General features: G+C 40.9%; 2 protein-coding genes across 2 annotated transcripts in view; one reads left to right on the forward strand and one right to left on the reverse strand.

The window, feature by feature from the left end:
• Window positions 1–1,350: 1,350 nt before the first annotated feature.
• LOC310715394 (TNF superfamily member 14) lies at window positions 1,351–2,779 on the forward strand. Its single transcript, XM_083521802.1, has 2 exons — window positions 1,351–1,653; window positions 1,862–2,779. Exons 1-2 carry the CDS (start codon window positions 1,451–1,453, stop codon window positions 2,028–2,030), a joined length of 372 nt encoding a protein of 123 aa, XP_083377928.1. The 5' UTR covers window positions 1,351–1,450; the 3' UTR covers window positions 2,031–2,779.
• A 12,281-nt stretch (window positions 2,780–15,060) lies between these two features.
• The window catches only part of LOC310715392 (uncharacterized protein), a 147,137-nt gene continuing 141,272 nt past the window's right edge, over window positions 15,061–20,925 (reverse strand). The window contains exons 2-4 of the mRNA XM_083521800.1: window positions 17,278–18,310; window positions 16,412–16,445; window positions 15,061–16,230 (exon numbers count right to left, since the gene is read on the reverse strand). Coding sequence (XP_083377926.1) covers window positions 15,818–16,230; window positions 16,412–16,445; window positions 17,278–17,526 — 696 coding nt within the window. The 5' untranslated portion in view covers window positions 17,527–18,310 and the 3' untranslated portion in view covers window positions 15,061–15,817. The remainder of the gene's footprint in view (window positions 16,231–16,411; window positions 16,446–17,277; window positions 18,311–20,925) is intronic.

The following is a 20,925-nucleotide window of genomic DNA, read 5'->3' on the forward strand; positions in this document are numbered from 1 at the left end:
TACTGAGCTCAGGTCCCTTAATGTTTGCAGTAAGATGTTGAACACCCTCTACCAGTCTGTGGTGGGCAGTGCAGTCTTTGCTACAGCAGTATGCGAGGGGGAAATCTTTACAATCTGAACATGAAGGCTGTTGAAATGATTGCTACAGAAGGTTGTTTGTTCCAACACTGCACAGATCCAGTCTTAGGGTTTAATCACTCAGCAATATTTCAGCTTGACCGACATAAACTGTTGACAACCATATACACTTCCACCCGAATGCCATTCACACTTCACTTTAATTACCCTCAAGTCCACTGGTGTATCAGGAATGCTTCCACAAACACTCTTCTGCACCACCCGATCACACCTCCACCAAATCTGTACACACCACATCTCTTTCTTCTTTTTATACTTTCTATACTTATTTATATACTGTAATATGTCTGTCTGTCTGTCTGTCTGTCTGTCTGTCTGTCTGTCTGTCTGTCTGTCTGTCTGTCTGTCTGTCTGTCTCTCTGTCTGTCTCTCTGTCTGTCTGTTTGTCTGTCTCTCTCTCTGTTTGTCTGTCTGTCTGTCTGTCTGTCTGTCTGTCTGTCTGTATGATCAATTCCTGGAGGTGTGGAACCCATAAACATCTCCAGATGCTCCTGCTCCTTCCCTGTCTGGGTTGACTGCAGTTGTCTTCACTTCTTGCATGTTGTTGGAGTAATTTGTGTTTAAAGTGTGAACTTTAGCTCAGTTGGATTCTTAGTTTAGGTGACTGACCTGCCTGGTCTAGAACATTACACTCCTTTGCTTTAAAAAACAGTTTTGGGTTGATTTAAATTGTCGTCTGACATGTCGTCTGAATTCGAGAAGATAGTATATCATTAAACACTTTCGAATTCATCCAGCTGTTTTTTATGTACCAGAATTCTAATAATTATCAGAGTGTGTGTATGTGGTAGATTCCAGAGCAACAGCACTGAGTGTGTTTAAGGGATCCCCAGTATGAGCATTAAAGTCAAGTCAAGAAGCTTTTATTGTCATTCCAACCATATATATTTGACGCAGTACACAGTGAAATGAAACAACGTTCCTCCAGAACCATGGTGCTACATTAAACAACATAAAGCTACATAACAGAAAAAAGGTGAGACCATTTTAGCATCTCACTTGCTGTTGCTGCTGGAAGTCCATGTTGCAGAAAAAGATTGAAATGAATGTGCATTTGATGAACTTTGACATGTGAAAGCAGGATGTTGGTTTCAGCAGATACAGCAGACAGGATGGAGTCAGTTTCTAGTTAATTGCAGTTCACCTCGGGGGCAGCAGGGGGCACTAAACATCACACTGCTTTTCTAAAGCGTCTTGTGATTGAATAAATAGATGACATTTGTGTGTGTGTGTGTGTGTGTGTGTGTGTGTGTGTGTGTGTGTGTGTGTGTGTGTGTGTGTATGTGTGTTAGGTGCAGTTCGGAAATCTGAAATGGATTGGGACGAGCGTGGCTTTCCTGCATTCAGGCACAACCTTAGTTACAGCAATGGCAACCTGATCATCCCTAAAGACGGCTTTTACTTCCTGTTCTCCAAAGTGTCCTTCAGAATCAACTGCAGCACTTTCACACACGAGATCAAGCTGAACTCATCACGTTACAACGACGTTCCGATCAACCTCATGATGGATAAAAGGTACCCTCACGCCTGTATGCTAACTACAAACAAAACGCACAAATGTTCGAGGAGATCTTTGAAAATGTATTAAACGGAACAAGTTCCAGCAAGTTCCTTTCCTGTTTTTGAACAGTTTAGAAAAGTAGGTTAGGATGGAAGGTTAGGGTGGTTCCTGTGGTTGCACTGTGGTTGTGATGTGTGTGTTTTTTGTGATGTTTGCTTGCAGGCGCAGTTGTGTGGACCAGAAAAGGACTCATGAGAAGAACCAGTTCAGCAGTTACCTTGGTGGAGTGTTTAGGCTTCACAAGAAGGAAAAGGTGTTCGTTTCAGTCAGCGATTACAGCAGCTTGATCACAGAGACAAAACAGAACTTCTTCGGGGGTTTCATGATCTAGAACTTGGACACTGTTCATGATATTTTTTTCGTCTTTAATTCCATGTTATTTCTATTCTATTCTATTTAAGATTAAATATTTGATAACCTGCATTTTACGGCGTCTCAGTGAGGTCCTGGTGTGAACCACAGCATCACACTCGGGTGTGGGGCCAAACCCAGCACTCCTAGAGCGTTCATCTGAGTGAACTCTAATGTAGTAAAGATCAGAGCGAGAGCAAGATGGTGATGTATTGAGATACAAGCTGCTAAACTGACCTTTAGGCTGCACACTGTTGCAGACAGAGCTGACATGCTGCAGATGTGCAAAACTATTCTGGAAATGCTGGATAAAGTCTACAATTTATAATATATTTATACTCCTTTATTTATATAACTATTGAATCTATGCTGATCAAAATCCTCCTCTGGAGCTGTGTGTGTAGAGCATCTGGAGGAGGTGCTCAAAGGACTATCTCCTTTAATTTATGCAAACTATTTCTAAAACCCTGACAGGAACATTAGCTCATTTTTTAATAGCTAACATAAAAAAACGTACCTCAAACCAAATCATATCTGCCCCACAAAGCTCCTACGAGGAGGTCTCTTTTTACTGATGGATGAGGCAAAGGAGGCAGTCGTTATTTATTTACGTACAGTGTATTTCTCATTAAATGTTATATTATTTGATGTTTATTTTTGGTACAGATTTTGTTGTAATGATCACATGTTTGTATGCTTTTAAAACAATAAATGAATCTATGCGCTTGATGTTGTGGTAGGACGGCTGTGAGAAGAATGAATGAAGAGGTGTTTTATTAGCTAGCGATGTTGCAATGACGAAAATGAAAGTAATAGCATGAACTCATGGCAAACTATTGTAGCTAGCTGCTAAAAACGCTACATTTTTTATTGGAGAGCCTAGGGGGAGATATAATGTTGCAGCATTTGATAGTTCATAGAAGTAGGAGACGATGCATGCCACAACTCGTCTCACCAGTAGGGGAATGTGGACAGTGCCAGGAGAATAAATAGAAAACAAATAAACAACCTCAGGCTGAATGGTTTGGTATTCAATCAACCTGCTAAAAACATCACACAAAAACTAGCTAACTACACCAGACTAAGCTAACAAGAAATACATGGGTGTGTTTAGACATTAACAACACCTACAGGATAAAGTGTAGGTGATCACACAACCTTAGATGTTCTTAAACCAAGGGAAAGTTTTGAAGAATGGCTTAAAACAAAGTGCTAATTAGAAGGAAGCTTTCTGCCGCTTTATGATCTTAGTCTTCTGATTGGTCATTTGCTGTAAAAAAGTTAATGATGATTGGTACAGATCTCCACCTATAGGAGAAGCACATCAAAGCTAGAGAAAGTTTAACAAAGAAAAACAGTGAGAAAGAAGCAGAGTGAGAACACAAATGTAAACCGTCGACTTCGTACTAAAATGTCGAAGGTTTTCTAAGATCCGAGTCAAATTCCGTGTCCTCCTAATCACAGAGATCATAAATATCAGTGTCAAAAGTTCAGCTGCTGTGTTTAATCCAGTTTAGGCCTTTGAGAACTGTTTATCTACGTGCTATCGAGGAACAGTCGCATTTAAAAGGCAGCTCTTATACGTTTTCACTCCGTTTTATTACCTGGAAGTCGAGTCTGTGGAAAACTTTCTGAAGGATCATCTTTCTGAGATGTTAGACCTCTGCGGGTTTTCGGAAACCAATCCGTCTGAGCAATGAGCCAGCGTAAAAGTGTGAACAGATCCTGTGGATTAGACGGATGATTAGTGGTTAATTAAGAGATACAGAAACAGTGTGAGGGTTTTGTGTAGCAGGATTATAAACATTGTTTATTCAACATTGAGTGTTTCTGACAAGAATAAGCTACGGAGAGCACAAGCATCTACTTGAGTCATCTCATGAATCATGCAGAAATATTCCAAAACCGTTGCACAATTGTTCAAGCGCTTCTGAATTGCCGATATGGGGACCTCTGCCATTACTCACCGGGTTCTCTCTGAGGTATGTTAAGAAGAAAACCACAGAGACACAACGATGACTTGATCTCTGTAAAGTAACTTTTTTTGTTCCGCATCATTTTAACCATATATACAGTGCAGTACACAATGAAACCAATCAACATGGTGCTCCATCAAACAACATCAATTAGCAAAAGGAACACAAAAGAACTACACACAACTGTAAACTAACAACGCAAAGCGCACATGTGCAGCATCCAGTGCTAAAACACTAAAAACATCATGACACAATGATAAACAGTAACACAGTAGTGCAGACCAGTGCAGTGCAGAAGGATGTTCGAGTGTTTTGTGTGTATAAAAATCAAAAATAAATACTGTACATGTAAACAATTGGTTGTATGTAAACTTTCGATTCAACAAGAAGTGTGCAAACAGCAATTTTGTTTAAACAGAGGGGTTTTTTTCATTCAGTTTTGTGTGTGTGTGTGTGTGTGTGTGTGTGTGTGTGTGTGTGTGTGTGTGTGTGTGTGTGTGTGTGTGTCAAAACAATTTGTACAAATAGCACAATTGATTTCCTGAAAAAGTCTGTACTTTTGTTTTCAAACACTTGTACACAATCGATTAAATGAATTATGCTAATCTGTTTAATGACTATGATGTGAAGGTGAAACGCGCCATTCTGAGAATTTTACATTTGAAAAACGCTCCAAAAGCAACTGAGGAAAACTGTAAATGAAAAAAGCTCTAGATCAGTGGTTCTTAACCTGGGTTTCGATCGAAGAGAGTCAGTGAGTCAGTCTCAGGGGTTCGGCGGAGGTCAAGACACACACCCGACTCATATGATTCGTGATGACACGCCCCGCTTACGAAGGGTCCGGTGAATGCGCATATGAAACTGGTGGGGGGTCAGTACCTCCAACAAGGTTAAGAACCACTGCTCTAGATCCATAATCCAGACTTCACCTCACTGATGTTTATATTCTTATAAAGACAAATGTGCAAAATGATTAGCAATCTACTGGAAATCTTCTGGGTCTTACACACGTGCACCAGAATGAATCTGTGCTGCTTTGCTTTTCCTCAAGCTTCTGGAGCGTTGCATGGAGCGTTTTTACACAGCTGCAAATTATCAAAGTGAACCTGACATCGTGCTGAGAGGCATCACTGCGGGGGGAACGTTACGGCTTCACGGCTCGCTTAGAACAGTTTCCCAGTTTATAAGAAATCATTACTGTAACACTATCACGTTATTTTCACTAAGTGCAAGAGCTTTAAACTGCGAGATGAAGGAGATTTACGATGAGGAAAACCCTGCGATGGCCTGCAGGAGAAACTTTTGATACATGATGAAATACGTCAGCTGTGAGAACTCTCGGGATGGAAATGTTGAGTGGGTGTTGATGTGAGAACAATGCAGAGTGGTTTGATGTTTGAGGACTTTGTCTGCTACTCCTGAGTGAGTGAGTTTGTTAAAAATGTTAAGAATGTTAAGAACCCTGCTGCTGCAGAAAAAAGGCATAATTGTTACCACACCACCCTTAACTCCTCTCCACATTCATGGCATTTGGCAGATGCCCTTATCCAGAGTGACTTACAACCAAGGGTTAAGGGCCTTGCCCAGGGGCCCAGCAGGGGCACCTTGGTGGTCCTGGGATTTGAAATTGTAATCTCTTGACCCAGAGTTTAGTGCTTTAACCACTGAACTGCCACCTCCTTCATAAGGCCTTCACCTACTGGGGAGGTGGAAGGAGGAATGGGAATCTGTTAGTTTAGTCAGAATATGAGGAGTTCCATAGATGAAGATTCAGGTTTCAGCCAGTTTTACGGATAATGGTTCACGTCTAAACAAAATACGTGTCCATATGTGGAAAACTGGCCAAGTTCCGATCACATGGTTTTGATGTAATGTAATAAGTACAAGCCGTTAAGGTGAATCAGGACATTCGTCATTATGTGGAAGTTTAAGTGTGGCAAGTTTAATTTGAATTAGTCCTGCCTTGGAAACGTCGCAGAACTTTACAGGCAATGAAACATAGTTGCGGTTGAACTCTGCCGGTATTAGAGCCTGACGACTGTTCAGACTTGTTCTGCAGTCAGCGCGAAGAGTGAAATCGAGTTGCAGTGTAGGGTATTAGATAAGATCGGTGAATTACCATGCGTCAGCCATGTTTCGACATGACACTTAATTTGGAAATCAGAAGCAACAAAAGTGGAAGGGATGACATTAATGATGACGATGACGACGATGACGAAGGAGATGGTGATGATAATAATAGCATGTATTAATAATATTTCATCATGGAGTGCGGATGAAGAATGAAAGCGACCTACATCACACTTATCACTACTGCAAGGATGAAACGTCAAATGGTGCAGGAAGTCCATTGCACCGTAAAAATACAGCACGTTCTAAAAACAGTGTTAAAATGCATGTAGCGTCCTCACAATCAGGTTATCACTGTCTTTCATCTGTGTTTCTTACTTTCGCAACCTCCACCCACACACACGGTGCAGAGAGAGAGAGAGAGAGAGAGAGAGAGAGAGAGAGAGAGAGATCAAAATATGTGAAAGAGGAAGTGGTGAAAGAGAGAGAGAGCGAGAGAGAGAGAAAGAGAGGATGCAGGGGAAAGAAAATGGGGGGAGGATGGGTTCAGACTAAACAATGCTGACTCAGTGGTTTTCTGCAGGCTCTGCTGAAGTTTCCATAACGCAGCCGCAAACAAACAACTGCAACGCTTTTTATTTTTATGTCTTCCGAAAGCGAGACAGAGAAAGAAATGATTGTCACAGGAAAAAAAAAAGGTTTGACAAGAAACCACCCACTCACTTTTTTCTCACTCTGTACAAATTTTCACTTTTGTTCTGCAGACCCGATGGTTACAGAATTAATACACCTGCACCCAAATCATCTCTACTCAATGGTGCTTCCTTTCCACTCATGCGACTGAAGATGTGGCCCATGGAATTCTTCTTTTCCTTAATAGTTCCACCTGCTATGTGTCACCTTTCCTTATTACAACTTTAACTTATTTAGCTTTGGACTCATCTTGGTCTTGACTATTGGTTTTTGCTAAACATGGTCTTTTTTCTCACATTCACAAACAGATGCAGTGTTGCAGAGTTTTTATTTTCTCATTGATTGTGATTGTGTCCAGTTTAGTGTGTGTCCAGTTCAGTCCAGGTCCTTCATGTTGAGAGTCTGTTGGCTTGTGGTGTAAAAACTTTTACACAGTCTGGATGTGAGGCCTGAATGTTACTGTTTCTCTTTCCAGATGGCAGAAGAGTGAAGAATGTGTGTGAGGGGTGCATGTGAGGTGTATGTGTGTGTGTGAGGGGTATGTGATGTGTGAGGGGTATGTTTGAGGGGTGTGTGTGTGTGTGAGGTGTGTGTGTGTGTGTGTGAGGGGTATGTGTGAGGTGTGTGTGTGTGAGTGGTGTGTGTATGTGAGGGGTGTGTGTGATTAGCCACAATGCTGGTGGCTGATCACACCAGTTTGTTAACCTCTGCACCTCCTCTCTGTATGCAGACTTGTTGTTCTTGCTGATGAGACCCACCACGGTGGTGTCAAGCAAACTTAATGATGTGATTGGAGCTGTGCATTGCTACACAGTTGTTAGTCAGCAGGGTGAACAGCAGGGGACTGAGTACACAGCCCTGAGGGGCCCCAGTGCCCAGTGTGATGGTGCTGGAGATACTGTTTGTGATCTGGAATGCTAGGAGGTCTTCCATTCAAAAAGGGCAGGATCCAATTACAGTGGAATATGTTTGGGCCTACAGGCTTATCTTCTCAATTAGGTACAGATGAATGGTAGTGTTGAATGCTGAACTGAAGTCTATGAACAGCATTCATAAGTATGAATTCTTGTTTTCCAGGTGAGTGAGGGCCAGTTGGAATGTGGTGGAGATGGCGTTGTCGGTGGAGCGGTTTGGGTGGTATGGGAACTGCAGTAAATACTGCCAGTATAACAGGCAGCAGGGTCTTTATGTTCCTCATGACAAGCCTTTTGAAGCTCTTCATAATAAAAGGATGTTTGGCATGTTGGGACAACAGCACTGCTCAGAGACATGTTGAAGGTGTCAGTGAGAACATATGCCAGTTGGTCTGAACAACCTTTAAGCACTCTGCCAAGAATGTTGTCTGGTCCTGCAGCTTTCTGTGGGTTGACTCTGTTTAGAGCTTTCCTCATGTCAGCAGTGGAGATACAAAGCACAGGCAAAGCAAAGGTTGTTGGGAGAAGAATTGGTCTTCCATGCCGTCACGTCGCAGACAAATGATAATGTCCAGTAGTTGGTGATGGCTTGGATGACCTACCACATGTGCCTTGTGTCGCCGCTGTCCGGGAAGTGTTTGTGGATACTCTCAGCATATGCACGCTTTGCCTCTCTGATGGCCCAGGACAGTTTGACCCTCACTTTGGCCCTGCCTTGTCATCTTCCCCTGAATGCAGAGTCTCGGGGCTTCAGGAGTGCACGCACCTCTCGAGTCATCCACGGTTTCTGTTTGGGGCGTAAGATGATGTTCTTGTAGACAGTGACATCATTAATGCACTTGCTGATGTAGCTGGTCACTGATGATGTGTAATTCTCCAAGTGATGTTGCCGTTGGGTGCAGTCTCCTTAAGCATGTACCAGTCAGTGCATTCAAAGCAGTCCAGAAAAGCAGAGAGCCTGGCCAGGTTTTCACCTGCTTTTATACTGGTCTTGAATGCTGAGTTGTCTGTATGTTGTGATCAGCATAACAGAGATCTGGTCTAAATAGCTGAGGTGGTGGCGGGGCTTTGCCCGGTATGCGCCCAGGATGTTTGTGTAAACAACATCCAGCGTGGTTTTTCCTCTGGTTGCAAAGTCCACATTCTGGTGCAATTTAGGGAGCACATTCCTGATATTTGCATGGTTGAAATCTCCATTAACAATCAATATTCCTTATAGAACCATAGAGTACATAGAGTGCCTCCTGAGCACTGTGCTAGGTGGAATGTACACTCCGAGCGCAATATTTCCAGGGTAAATAAAAAGGTCTACATCTCACAACCATAAACTCCACCAGCAGTGAGCAGTAGGAAGAAACAAGGACAACCATTCTATGTTGTTGTAAATACACAGTCTGCCGCCAGGAGTCTTACTTACACAGAGCTGCATTTCTGTCGACACGAAACCGGGCTAGCCCGTCCAGCTGAATGGAAAATGGAAATGGCTTCTAGAAATCTGTTGCTCAGCCAAACCTCTGTGAAAACAAAGATGCAGCAGTGTCTGTACTCATGCCAAGTAGCTTGCTAAAGTCTGATGTAGTCCAATTTATTGTCCAGAGAGCAGACATTTGCTAGCAGGATTGATTGTAGAGCAGGGGGCTAGGGTTAGCCTTTAACATAGCACTAGCCCTCTGCTCACTTTCTGCACTTCCGCCTCCTTGTGCACCGCTTTTGATGCCGAGGTCTGGACGCCTGGTCCTCAAAGCAAGCCGAGGTCATTTAGACTCTCCCACAATTCATCATAATGATGGATGTTTCTGCAAACATTTTCTGCAAAGATGTTTCTGCAATACTTTTGCTACTACTTTGTTTGGTGCAAACCAAAAATCTTTACTGTAGTTTGGTCTATTTAAAAAAAAACTGCACTTTAAGGACCACAATCAGTATTGGTTCATCTACAAAAGCCATACTCATCTCTGGTCCACCAAAAACCTGCAATCAGCCATGGGCTATCCGATACTGTATTCAAGCCTGGTCCACCAAAAAACCTGTCCTCATTTCTGGTCCCTAAAAAAACTGAAGAAATGAATAAAATGAAAAAAAGAATGATACTGGACTGTTCCTGGAACTGTAAGCTGGAGATTGAGCCAGTAAAACTACATTACTACATCAGAGCTACGTTATTTCCATCATCTTTGACATTAAAATGTAAACTGCTGAGTTCAACTGTATAAATATATTTAAGTGAAACGAATGGTTGAAGAGAGATAAACATCAGTATGAGCACAGGAATTGTTGCGTTCAGGAAGAATGCTAAAGCATGTGAGATCTCCTTAATTTCTTTTTCACAGTTGTGGTTTCTGTGACAGGAAGGTCTGAAGGTCTGCCCTATGATTGAGAAAAAGAAGTCAGCCGGAGATGAATCATCACATGGTGGCTATTGAGGCGGAGAAATTGTACAATTGAGACCTTTTCTTCCTCTCTGATATGCCTGGGTAAATTGGGGAAAGATATTTTTGTAAGAATCACCCACTCACTTTTGTTTTCTCCACAGATCTATTCATGTTGTCCTGCAGATCCTGTGGCTACAGAGTTACTGTACTTAAATCATCGCCAGAGCAGCAACTGGATATTTGGTCAATTAAAATTTTGATTTTTAACCCCTGACACGTCTTTCCCTATTACACTAACTGCTGGTGGAACTTGATTCAAGTCTTGAGCTGTGTTTCTGTATTGTCTCAGATTATTTAGCATTTGGCTTCGGACTCGTCTGGGTCTTGACACAAACAGATATTGTGAAGGTGTGGTGTGGAAGAGTGATGAGGTTAGTGTTAATACAAGAGCAGACTTGATTTGAAGGTTTAACAGAAGTCATTACTTTTTTAAACACATTTCATTAGACAAAATGAAGACGCAGGTTCAGCAGGGAAGCTGAAGTAAACTCTTGCCATTGAAAAGAATTTTATAACATTTTTGGTCATAAAATTGTCTTAGATTTGATATGCTGCATTTAAAAAATGTTTCCAAAGTGCTTTTTTTCTTTCTTTGATGAAAAAAATCAAAAATCCAACCTCAAACCTGGTCCATTAAAACCTGCACTGAACCCTGGACCATCAACTATCTTCGTCTGACTGTCTGTATCTCATTCATTCTGTCTGTCTGTCTTTTTCTGTATTTTTGTCTGCAGCCCTGACTGCCTTGATTGTCTCTTTGTCCATCTCTCTGCCTGTCTTTCATTCTGTTTTTTTTTTTATCTGTTTGTCTCTTGGTCTTAGACAGCAGCTGTGGCTCTTCTGAGGAAGTGTAGTTTTGTTTCTCAAAATTGGTGCATCACTGCAGGGAAAATCTCTGCACAGTACGAGTTCATTCCTTTACCCTGTCTTTCCTGCACTCCTTCTCCTCGTCTTCGTTTAATGCCTTCTTTTATTATAGATGTCATTTGTATTTCATACCTGACCAACAGTGTGAGATGTGAGCACCAAACGTGTGGTGAATTAAAACGCCCGTTCGGCTGAGTTTAGCTCGTTGCCACTTTCCATGAAGTGGTTAAACTTTGAGAGCGATGGCAGAGCGGAAGTGTGGAGAAGGAGGTAAAGGTCTAATTAAAGCCGCACTGTTTCTCTTCAAAGGAAGACAAAGTCATCCTGCCGTGTCATCTTAAGATCAGCTTCCCACACGCCTAATCATAACTTAACCTGTCTTATTTTCTAAACAGGCCTCGTAATGGACTGACTGGTTTTTCCCCAGGAACATTCTCCAGATCTGCAGTGGAACCTGAGCAGGAAATTCGTCAATTTGGATTTAATTTCAAGGTGTGAGGAACTTTGTTGGTGGAACACTGGGATGAACTTCTCAAGAATTAGAGACAGAACCAAAATAACTGAAAAAAAGAATGTTAAACAGGTAAGTGTGTGTGTGTGTGTGTGTGTGTGTGTGTGTGTGTGTGTGTGTGTGTGTGTGTGTGTATACAAAATGTCTGTAGAACTGAAACCTTGCTAGCTGAGCTGACAGTAAGTGACGTGTACCCATTTGAGTGTGTGAGAGAATATGAGAGATACAGTACTGTGTGTGTGTGTGTGTGTGTGTGTGTGTGTGTGTGTGTGTGTTTGTGTGTGTGTGTGTGTGTGCTCTTAGCTCAATTTCCCCCTTGCCACTGGTTTCGGAAACTTCCGGCCTTTATTAACGCAGGTTTCCAGTTCAGGGCAGCAGGAGGGCGCTACGGAAATCACACTCTGTAATAAAGATAGACCGGGAAGCTGCTGTCACTCTTCTCACTTCCACGTGTACGTCACTTACCACCCGTAACATCGCTTCACTTCCACATGCCCCACGCCATGCAACATCTCTAATAACCTACTGACCTCAGCACCTTAAATCCCAGCGTGTAACTGCACCTTTAGCTCCTTCATCCACTGAGACATTTTTGGTGTCTGGTGTTTACACTGGAGTGATAAGTCTAACAAGTGACGGGAGTTTTTTTATTTCATCATTTTTATTTATATAGCGCTTTTAACAATGGAAATTGTCTCAAACCTGTTTGTAGCCTCGAGCCCCAGTGTCTAGACGAGGCATCTCCAACACCCACAGAGCTCTTTCCATTAACCTGTTCAAGTTTACTCTCTCTCGAATAAACATTTTTTACTTAGAAAATAGAAATTGCATATATAATAATCATACTTTTAATAACGATTATTCATTTTAAATAAAGAGACGATAATTAATAAACTAATAAACAATTAACAATTATTTAAAATAAAACTTAAAATTACAAATTTCAAATGTAAATACTTTTTTTATTAAATAAAAAATTAATAAAAACATTTTTATTTATGATCAAATTGTAGGTTTACAGGGATTAATACTAATATATACAAGATATACAGCATAGTATTTTATAGTCTCTATAATGCAGTATATAGTCTCTATAATGCAGTGTATAGTGTATATAATGCAGTATATAATCTCTATAATGCAGTGTTTAGTGTATATAATGCAGTATATAGTGTCTACAATGCAGTGTATAGTGTCTATAATGCAGTATATAATCTCTATAATGAAGTATATAGTCTATATAATGCAGTGTATAGTCTCTATCATGCAGTATATAGTGTCTACAATGCAGTGTATAGTGTCTATAATGCAGTGTTTAGTGTATATAATGCAGTATAGAATCTCTATAATGCAGTGTTTAGTGTATATAATGCAGTATATAGTCTCTATAATGCAGTGTTTAGTGTATATAATGCAGTGTATAGTGTCTATAATGCAGTGTATAGTGTCTATAATGCAGTGTATAGTGTCTATAATGCAGTGTATAGTGTCTATAATGCAGTGTATAGTCTCTATAATGCAGTGTATAGTGTCTATAATGCAGTGTATAGTCTCTATAATGCAGTGTATAGTGTCTATAATGCAGTGTATAGTGTCTATAATGCAGTATATAGTCTCTATAATGCAGTATATAGTGTTTATAATGCAGTATATAGTGTTTATAATGCAGTATATAGTGTCTATAATGCAGTGTTTAGTGTATATAATGCAGTATAGAATCTCTATAATGCAGTGTATAGTGTCTATAATGCAGTGTATAGTGTCTATAATGCAGTGTATAGTCTCTATAATGCAGTGTATAGTGTCTATAATGCAGTGTATAGTCTCTATAATGCAGTGTATAGTGTCTATAATGCAGTGTATAGTCTCTATAATGCAGTGTATAGTCTCTATAATGCATTGTATAGTCTCTATAATGCAGTGTATAGTCTCTATAATGCAGTATATAGTCTCTATAATGCAGTGTATAGTCTCTATAATGCAGTGTATAGTGTCTATAATGCAGTGTATAGTCTCTATAATGCAGTGTATAGTGTCTATAATGCAGTGTATAGTCTCTATAATGCAGTGTATAGTCTCTATAATGCAGTGTATAGTCTCTATAATGCAGTATATAGTCTCTATAATGCAGTATATAGTCTCTATAATGCAGTATATAGTGTTTATAATGCAGTATATAGTGTCTATAATGCAGTATATAGTGTCTATAATGCAGTGTATAGTGTCTATAATGCAGTGTATAGTGTCTATAATGCAGTGTATAGTCTCTATAATGCAGTGTATAGTCTCTATAATGCAGTGTATAGTGTCTATAATGCAGTGTACAGTGTCTATAATGCAGTGTATAGTCTCTATAATGCAGTGTATAGTGTCTATAATGCAGTGTATAGTGTCTATAATGCAGTGTATAGTGTCTATAATGCAGTATATAGTCTCTATAGTGCAGTGTATAGTCTCTATAATGCAGTATATAGTCTCTATAATGCAGTATATAGTCTCTATAATGCAGTATATAGTGTTTATAATGCAGTATATAGTGTCTATAATGCAGTATATAGTGTCTATAATGCAGTGGTTATCATTACAACTAACAATTTTGACACGTTTTCCTTTGTTCCTTAATCAGCCACGAGAGGGAGTCTCCCACACTGTCATGATGTCCCGTGCACCGTAAACAAGGCGTGTCTGCACAATACACTGCACTATAAGGAACTGCAGCGTGACAGTGATGTTTTTGCTGATATGCTCGTCTATAGTTAAAATCCGAGCGGTTTAGGACACAATCAGACACTGATGTCACATGGTTGATTATATCGCCTATATAGTGTAGAATAAGTGTGATTTGAGACAGGTCCATCTGTAAATCATGTGGATTTCACATCTACAGTTGTTGACGTGAACGGAATCAAACTGAAAGAATTCAGAATGCTTTATTCTGTTCTTCCACTAGAGGGCAAAATGGCACTAGAGGGCACAGCTATCGACAAAAATGCGCTAATGACATAATATTTTATTAGCAAGCAAAAAGAAATGGTAATGTAAACAAATCTCTGTACAGAAGCTTCTTCTTCTTCTGTTATCCATGATATTATGCACTAAACTAGAATAGGCAAAAGTATGTGCATCATCACAATGACCATCACCAACCCCCACCCCCTCCTTCTTCACCGTTATAATAAGCTCCACTCTTCTGTGAAGGCTTTGCTATTAGATCTTGGGGCATGGGTTTGATGTGTATTTACACACTAATGGTGGGACGATTGAGACGTTGCAGTTTGTCCCAAAGGTGTTCAGTGGGATTTAGCAGGTCAAGGTCTGTCTAGGTCATTTAAGTTCTTACACTCCAACCTTCAGCCATGGCTTTATGGCGCTACAGCAAGTGTTTTGGGATCTCTTTATCTTCAGAAGAAAGGGTTAACCCTAACCCTTAATATATAGGGTGCATATACTTTTGGCCTTATATTGCAGTGTGTAGGGTGTGTGGGCGCAGGAACACGTCCACAACAAATGGAGATATTTGATGTGGACTCAGAGACACACTGTACAGTTTCACTGTAATGAAGTCCTTTTATTGATGATGTATTAGCATAGTATTACTGAATATAAATTAACAATCACATGGAAAGTCTCAGTCAGAGAGACATAACATAAATCTCGCCAGGCCGTGGTGAAGACACGTACAGGACGCCTGAGCTCTTCAATCCAGGCACTGAATTACTGAGCGTGATTAGCGCTCGGTGCCTGTCGCTAGCCAGCATGGTGGCCGTACATCTGTAGTGATGAATACTCTTCAGCTACTGTGTAACAGTAAAATAATCCCTGCTGTCTTACAGTACAACAGTTTAGCAAAACAAAACAATACATAAATATATACGTACATAGAAATAGTATATAAATAGATTATGATCATATAAAAATATATAAATAGTGCTCTGTGAAAAGTTCTTCCTGAGAAAGCAGCGTCACTTGGACAACACACGCTAATATACTGCAATATCCAGGACACGTAACACGACATCCCGAAGCTTAAACGTGATCAGAAACGTCTGTGGGTGAGAAATTTCCGTGCTCGGATCCTCTGTCACGTAAGCGTCCCATACAAAAGAAGCAACAGTTATACGTTAGTACGCAGTCATGACACAGGAGTAAGTTTATCTTCAGCGCATTTCAAAAGTGCAAAAATGAAGCCGTTCGAGGTTGTTGCTTTTTCTTCTTTGGTTTCAGGCATGGTTTGAGTCAGCACCCTGTAATAGCACACGCTTTCACATGTCAGTTTCCCACCCAGGTTTTTGCTCCGCCTCCGTCTAAGACCCGTCCACCAGGAAAATGCCGAACCCGGAGTGGTTCAGGTCGAGCCTCCATGCCTTGGGTATAACGCGGGCGTGCATCCTGGCCATGAGTCGGGTGTTGGCTGCAACCCGAGGCATCACGGTCCAGCATTTCTCCACTAAATGCCCCGATGGTGTCTTGGGAAGGTGCAGATGAATTGAGCAGTACAGCTGCTCGGACGAATTCTCATCATTGAAGATAATGCTGAGGGATCCGTTAGCACAGGGGCCAGTGCAGGTCAGGTTGAGCTGGGCGTACAGGAAGTAGGTGCCTTCCTGCTTCATCTTCAGCACTCCCTGGTTTGAAATGTACTCGTAGCGTTTGCCTACGCTGGTGGTGTTTCCGTACTTAATGGGGTGCCACAGCATACTACCGTTTTTCAGCTCACCTGCAACAAAACAATTCACAGAGAGACAGTTAGAACTCATGAGCAGTGTACGGAGAACATAAGAGACATGTTTATAGGAAGGGAAGGCAACCCCAATAAATATCCCCCAGTTAATGCAGATCAAAGCAGTGTGGTATCGAAAGGCATTTCTAAAACCCCCAAAGTGAGAGTGAGAACTTACCGGAATCGGTATTTAAGTAGGCGAAATTCTCCATCTGGAAGAAATAAAGAGAAATACAAAGACGTTAATGACAGGCGACGTTTTCTGCTCACCGCTCACTGTATAACGTGTCACACCAACATCCCTGGTGCTGCACGACTGAGAACATGCCAAATCTTGCAATCAGACCCATCAGCAGCAACAAACATTACAAGTGTCATTCCATTAATCACTTCGGAAGTGCTCATGCTGGAGTTAATCACAGGACTGATCCTAAATGTTCGTTCTTGTGTCCAAAAAAATGTGCAAACAAGTGGATTTAATGGAGCTGAGGAGCGATTCAGGTTCACTGTGTTTACATCTGGCAGGAAGTGACATGTGGAGGAAGTAACTCGAGGAGGAAATAGTGAGGAATATGGAGTAGGGTGCAGGGAAGAAGGTGTAAATATTAAGGTGTAGGGAGTAGTGAGTAGGGTGTAAGGAATGGGGTGTAGGGACTTAGGTATAGGGAATAGGATGTAGGGAATATGGTGTAGGGAATATGGTGTAGGGAATATGGGGTGTAGGGAATATGGGGTAAGGAATAGGGTGTAGGGAATATGGGGTGTAGGGAATATGGTGTAGGGAATATGGTGTAGGGAATGGGGTGTAGGGAATATGGTGTAGGGAATATGGTGTAGGGAATGGGGTGTAGGGAATATGGTGTAGGGAATATGGTGTAGGGAATATGGGGTGTAGGGAATATGGTGTAGGGAATGGGGTGTAGGGAATATGGTGTAGGGAATATGGTGTAGGGAATGGGGTGTAGGGAATATGGTGTAGAGAACAGGAATAAACGTGCTGTTTACTAAACAGACTTAATAAGCTGTAAATAAAGCTGTATGTACCTTGTAGGACGGTCCCAGGTCCGGTACTCCTCCCCGATGCTTGCTCAGACCCGCTATGATGGGTTCGGCATTGCGCGTGAGGCTCTCGGTCCGCGCGCTCAGGTCTTTGACCACCCAGAAGCCGAGCGCGGCTCCAGACAGGAGCATGATGAAGAGCGTGATGACGGAGCCGAGCAGGAACAAGTCCATGCACCTGCTGCGCTGCTGAGGAGAAGAGGGCTGGAGCCTCTCCACATCTGTAGAGGACATGGTGCAGTGTGAGGATGAGCTGGGCTGAAGATGAGGATGAGGAGGATGAGGACGATGTTAATCCCAAGTTAGGAGAATAAAACGGTTGTTCGGAAAGTTTTTTGTTGTTTTTGACATTAAACGACGAGAGCAAAGAAAACAGCGCGTTCTGGTGATCCTGTGATCCTGTGATCTGGTGATCCTGTGATCCGGTGCGCTTTAAAGTGAAGAGAGATCACCAGCACCTGCTTGCGTCTCGCGCTCTGGTCGGTTCTTCCGAGGCGCGTGGCGGACCAGAACTTTATAAGAGTGTGAAAGAGACTGGAAAAGGAGGAAACCAACCAGCGGCGGATTTCCCTCCTCCCCCGCCTTCTCGAATCACCCACGCGCGCGCGCGAGAGAGAGAGAGAGAGAGAGAGAGAGAGAGAGAGAGAGAGACAAAAAGCGAAGCTAAAAAAAAACCTCCAGACTTTCCGCGGCTTTCACAGTTTCGCAAAGCGCGTCTTTCCTCACGCGCGCTTCTCTTTCTGTCTCTCTGTGTCTCAGCGCGCGCGCGCGTCTCTCCGTCACTGAGCCATTACGTTGTACCTTATTACACAGTGGGGGCACAGTGTGTGTGTGTGTGTGTGTGTGTGTGTGTGTGTGTGTGTGTGTGCAGGGCTGGTTCTAGACATTTATACACACCACTACACTAATAACAGCCCCAGCATCAGATGAAACCCTAAAAGAGCTACCAAGCCAGCTCCATGGCATGGGTTTGGAGTGGAAGATGGAAAGATCTCCTGCTATAGAGCTCCAACTCACACTGACTGCACCCCAGAAGCCTCCTCACCTCATCTCACCTCACCTCACCTCACCTTACCTCACCTTACCTTACCTACACCAGGACCTGACTTTACTAACATACGTACTTACCACTGAATGAGCACATCACCCAGAAATCTAGTGGAACATCTTCCCAGAAGAGTGAATATTCTAACAGCTCATGGAGACTAAATGCAGAATGAGATCCTCAAGAAGCACATCTTATGGTCAGTTGTCCAAAAACTTATGGCCCTACAGTTTTTTTTATCTGTAGAGTGAGGAGTAGCAACCAAATCACTTCTGAACTGTGAAATGATGTGTGTGTGTGTGTGTGTGTGTGTGTGTGTGTGTGTGTGTGTGTGTGTGTATTTTTTAGAAGTAATACACAAGTCCAATTTAGGACAATTCATCATAATAGTAAGACACAGTGTGATTCACTGGGACTGTTTATTTACTGTGTGTGTGTGTGTGTGTGTGTGTGTGTGTGTGTGTGTGTGTGTGTGTGTGTGTGTGTGTGTGTGAAACTTTAGGGATTGCCCTGACCCAGCAGCTTCACTTCCTGTGTCCCAGGTATGTCTCACACACTCTAACACCACTGAATTAGTGTGTGTGTGTGTGTGTGCGTATTAGGCTGTGCGTGTATCAGAATGCGTGTGTGTGTGTGTGTGGGTGTGTGTGTGTGTGTGTGAGTGTGTGTGTAAGTGTGTGTTGGCCTTTGCCTGGGTGTATTGGTTTGAAAATTTGGCTAAAGCTCAGAAATGTCAGTGGTCATGTTCTGATTTCAAATCACTTTATACACATATTTATGTGAGTATGTGTGTGTGTGTGTGTGTGTGTGTGTGTGTGTGTGTCTATTAGTATATATTAGTATATATTAGTGTGTATCAGTATGTTTTGATGTGTATTAGTGTATATTAGTGTGTAATCGTGTGTATTAGTGTGTATCAGTATGTATTGATGTGTATTAGTGTATATTAGTGTGTAATCGTGTGTATTAGTGTGTATCAGTATGTATTGATGTGTATTAGTGTATATTAGTGTGTAATCGTGTGTATTAGTGTGTATCAGTATGTATTGATGTGTATTAGTGTATATTAGTGTGTAATCGTGTGTATTAGTGTGTATCAGTATGTATTGATGTGTATTAGTGTATATTAGTGTGTAATCGTGTGTAATAGTGTGTATCAGTATGTATTGATGTGTATTAGTGTATATTAGTGTGTAATCGTGTGTATTAGTGTGTATCAGTATGTATTGATGTGTATTAGTGTATATTAGTGTGTAATCGTGTGTAATAGTGTGTATCAGTATGTATTGATGTGTATTAGTGTATATTAGTGTGTAATCGTGTGTATTAGTGTGTATCAGTATGTATTGATGTGTATTAGTGTATATTAGTGTGTAATCGTGTGTATTAGTGTGTATCAGTATGTATTGATGTGTATTAGTGTATATTAGTGTGTAATCGTGTGTATTAGTGTGTATCAGTATGTATTGATGTGTATTAGTGTATATTAGTGTGTAATCGTGTGTAATAGTGTGTATCAGTATGTATTGATGTGTATTAGTGTATATTAGTGTGTAATCGTGTGTATTAGTGTGTATCAGTATGTATTTATGTGTATTAGTGTATATTAGTGTGTAATCGTGTGTATTAGTGTGTATCAGTATGTATTGATGTGTATTAGTGTATATTAGTGTGTAATCGTGTGTAATAGTGTGTATCAGTATGTATTGATGTGTATTAGTGTATATTAGTGTGTAATCGTGTGTAATAGTGTGTATCAGTATGTATTGATGTGTATTAGTGTATATTAGTGTGTAATCGTGTATATTAGTGTGTATCAGTATGTATTGATGTGTATTAGTGTATATTAGTGTGTAATCGTGTGTATTAGTGTGTATCAGTATGTATTGATGTGTATTAGTGTATATTAGTGTGTAATCGTGTGTATTAGTGTGTATCAGTATGTATTGATGTGTATTAGTGTATATTAGTGTGTAATCGTGTGTATTAGTGTGTATCAGTATGTATTGATGTGTATTAGTGTATATTAGTGTGTAATCGTGTGTATTAGTGTGTATCAGTATGTATTGATGTGTATTAGTGTATATTAGTGTGTAATCGTGTGTATTAGTGTGTATCAGTATGTATTGATGTGTATTAGTGTATATTAGTGTGTAATCGTGTGTATTAGTGTGTATCAGTATTTATTGATGTGTATTAGTGTATATTAGTGTGTAATCGTGTGTATTAGTGTGTAATCGTGTGTATTAGTGTGTATCAGTATGTATTGATGTGTATTAGTGTATATTAGTGTGTAATCGTGTGTATTAGTGTGTATCAGTATGTATTGATGTGTATTAGTGTATTAGTGTGTAATCGTGTGTATTAGTGTGTATCAGTATGTATTGATGTGTATTAGTGTATATTAGTGTGTAATCGTGTGTATTAGTGTGTATCAGTATGTATTGATGTGTATTAGTGTATATTAGTGTGTAATCGTGTGTATTAGTGTGTATCAGTATGTATTGATGTGTATTAGTGTATATTAGTGTGTAATCGTGTGTATTAGTGTGTATCAGTATGTATTGATGTGTATTAGTGTATATTAG

Source organism: Silurus aristotelis (genome assembly GCF_946808225.1).
Source record: "Silurus aristotelis genome assembly, chromosome: 20".
In the NCBI taxonomy this organism is placed as follows: domain Eukaryota; kingdom Metazoa; phylum Chordata; class Actinopteri; order Siluriformes; family Siluridae; genus Silurus; species Silurus aristotelis.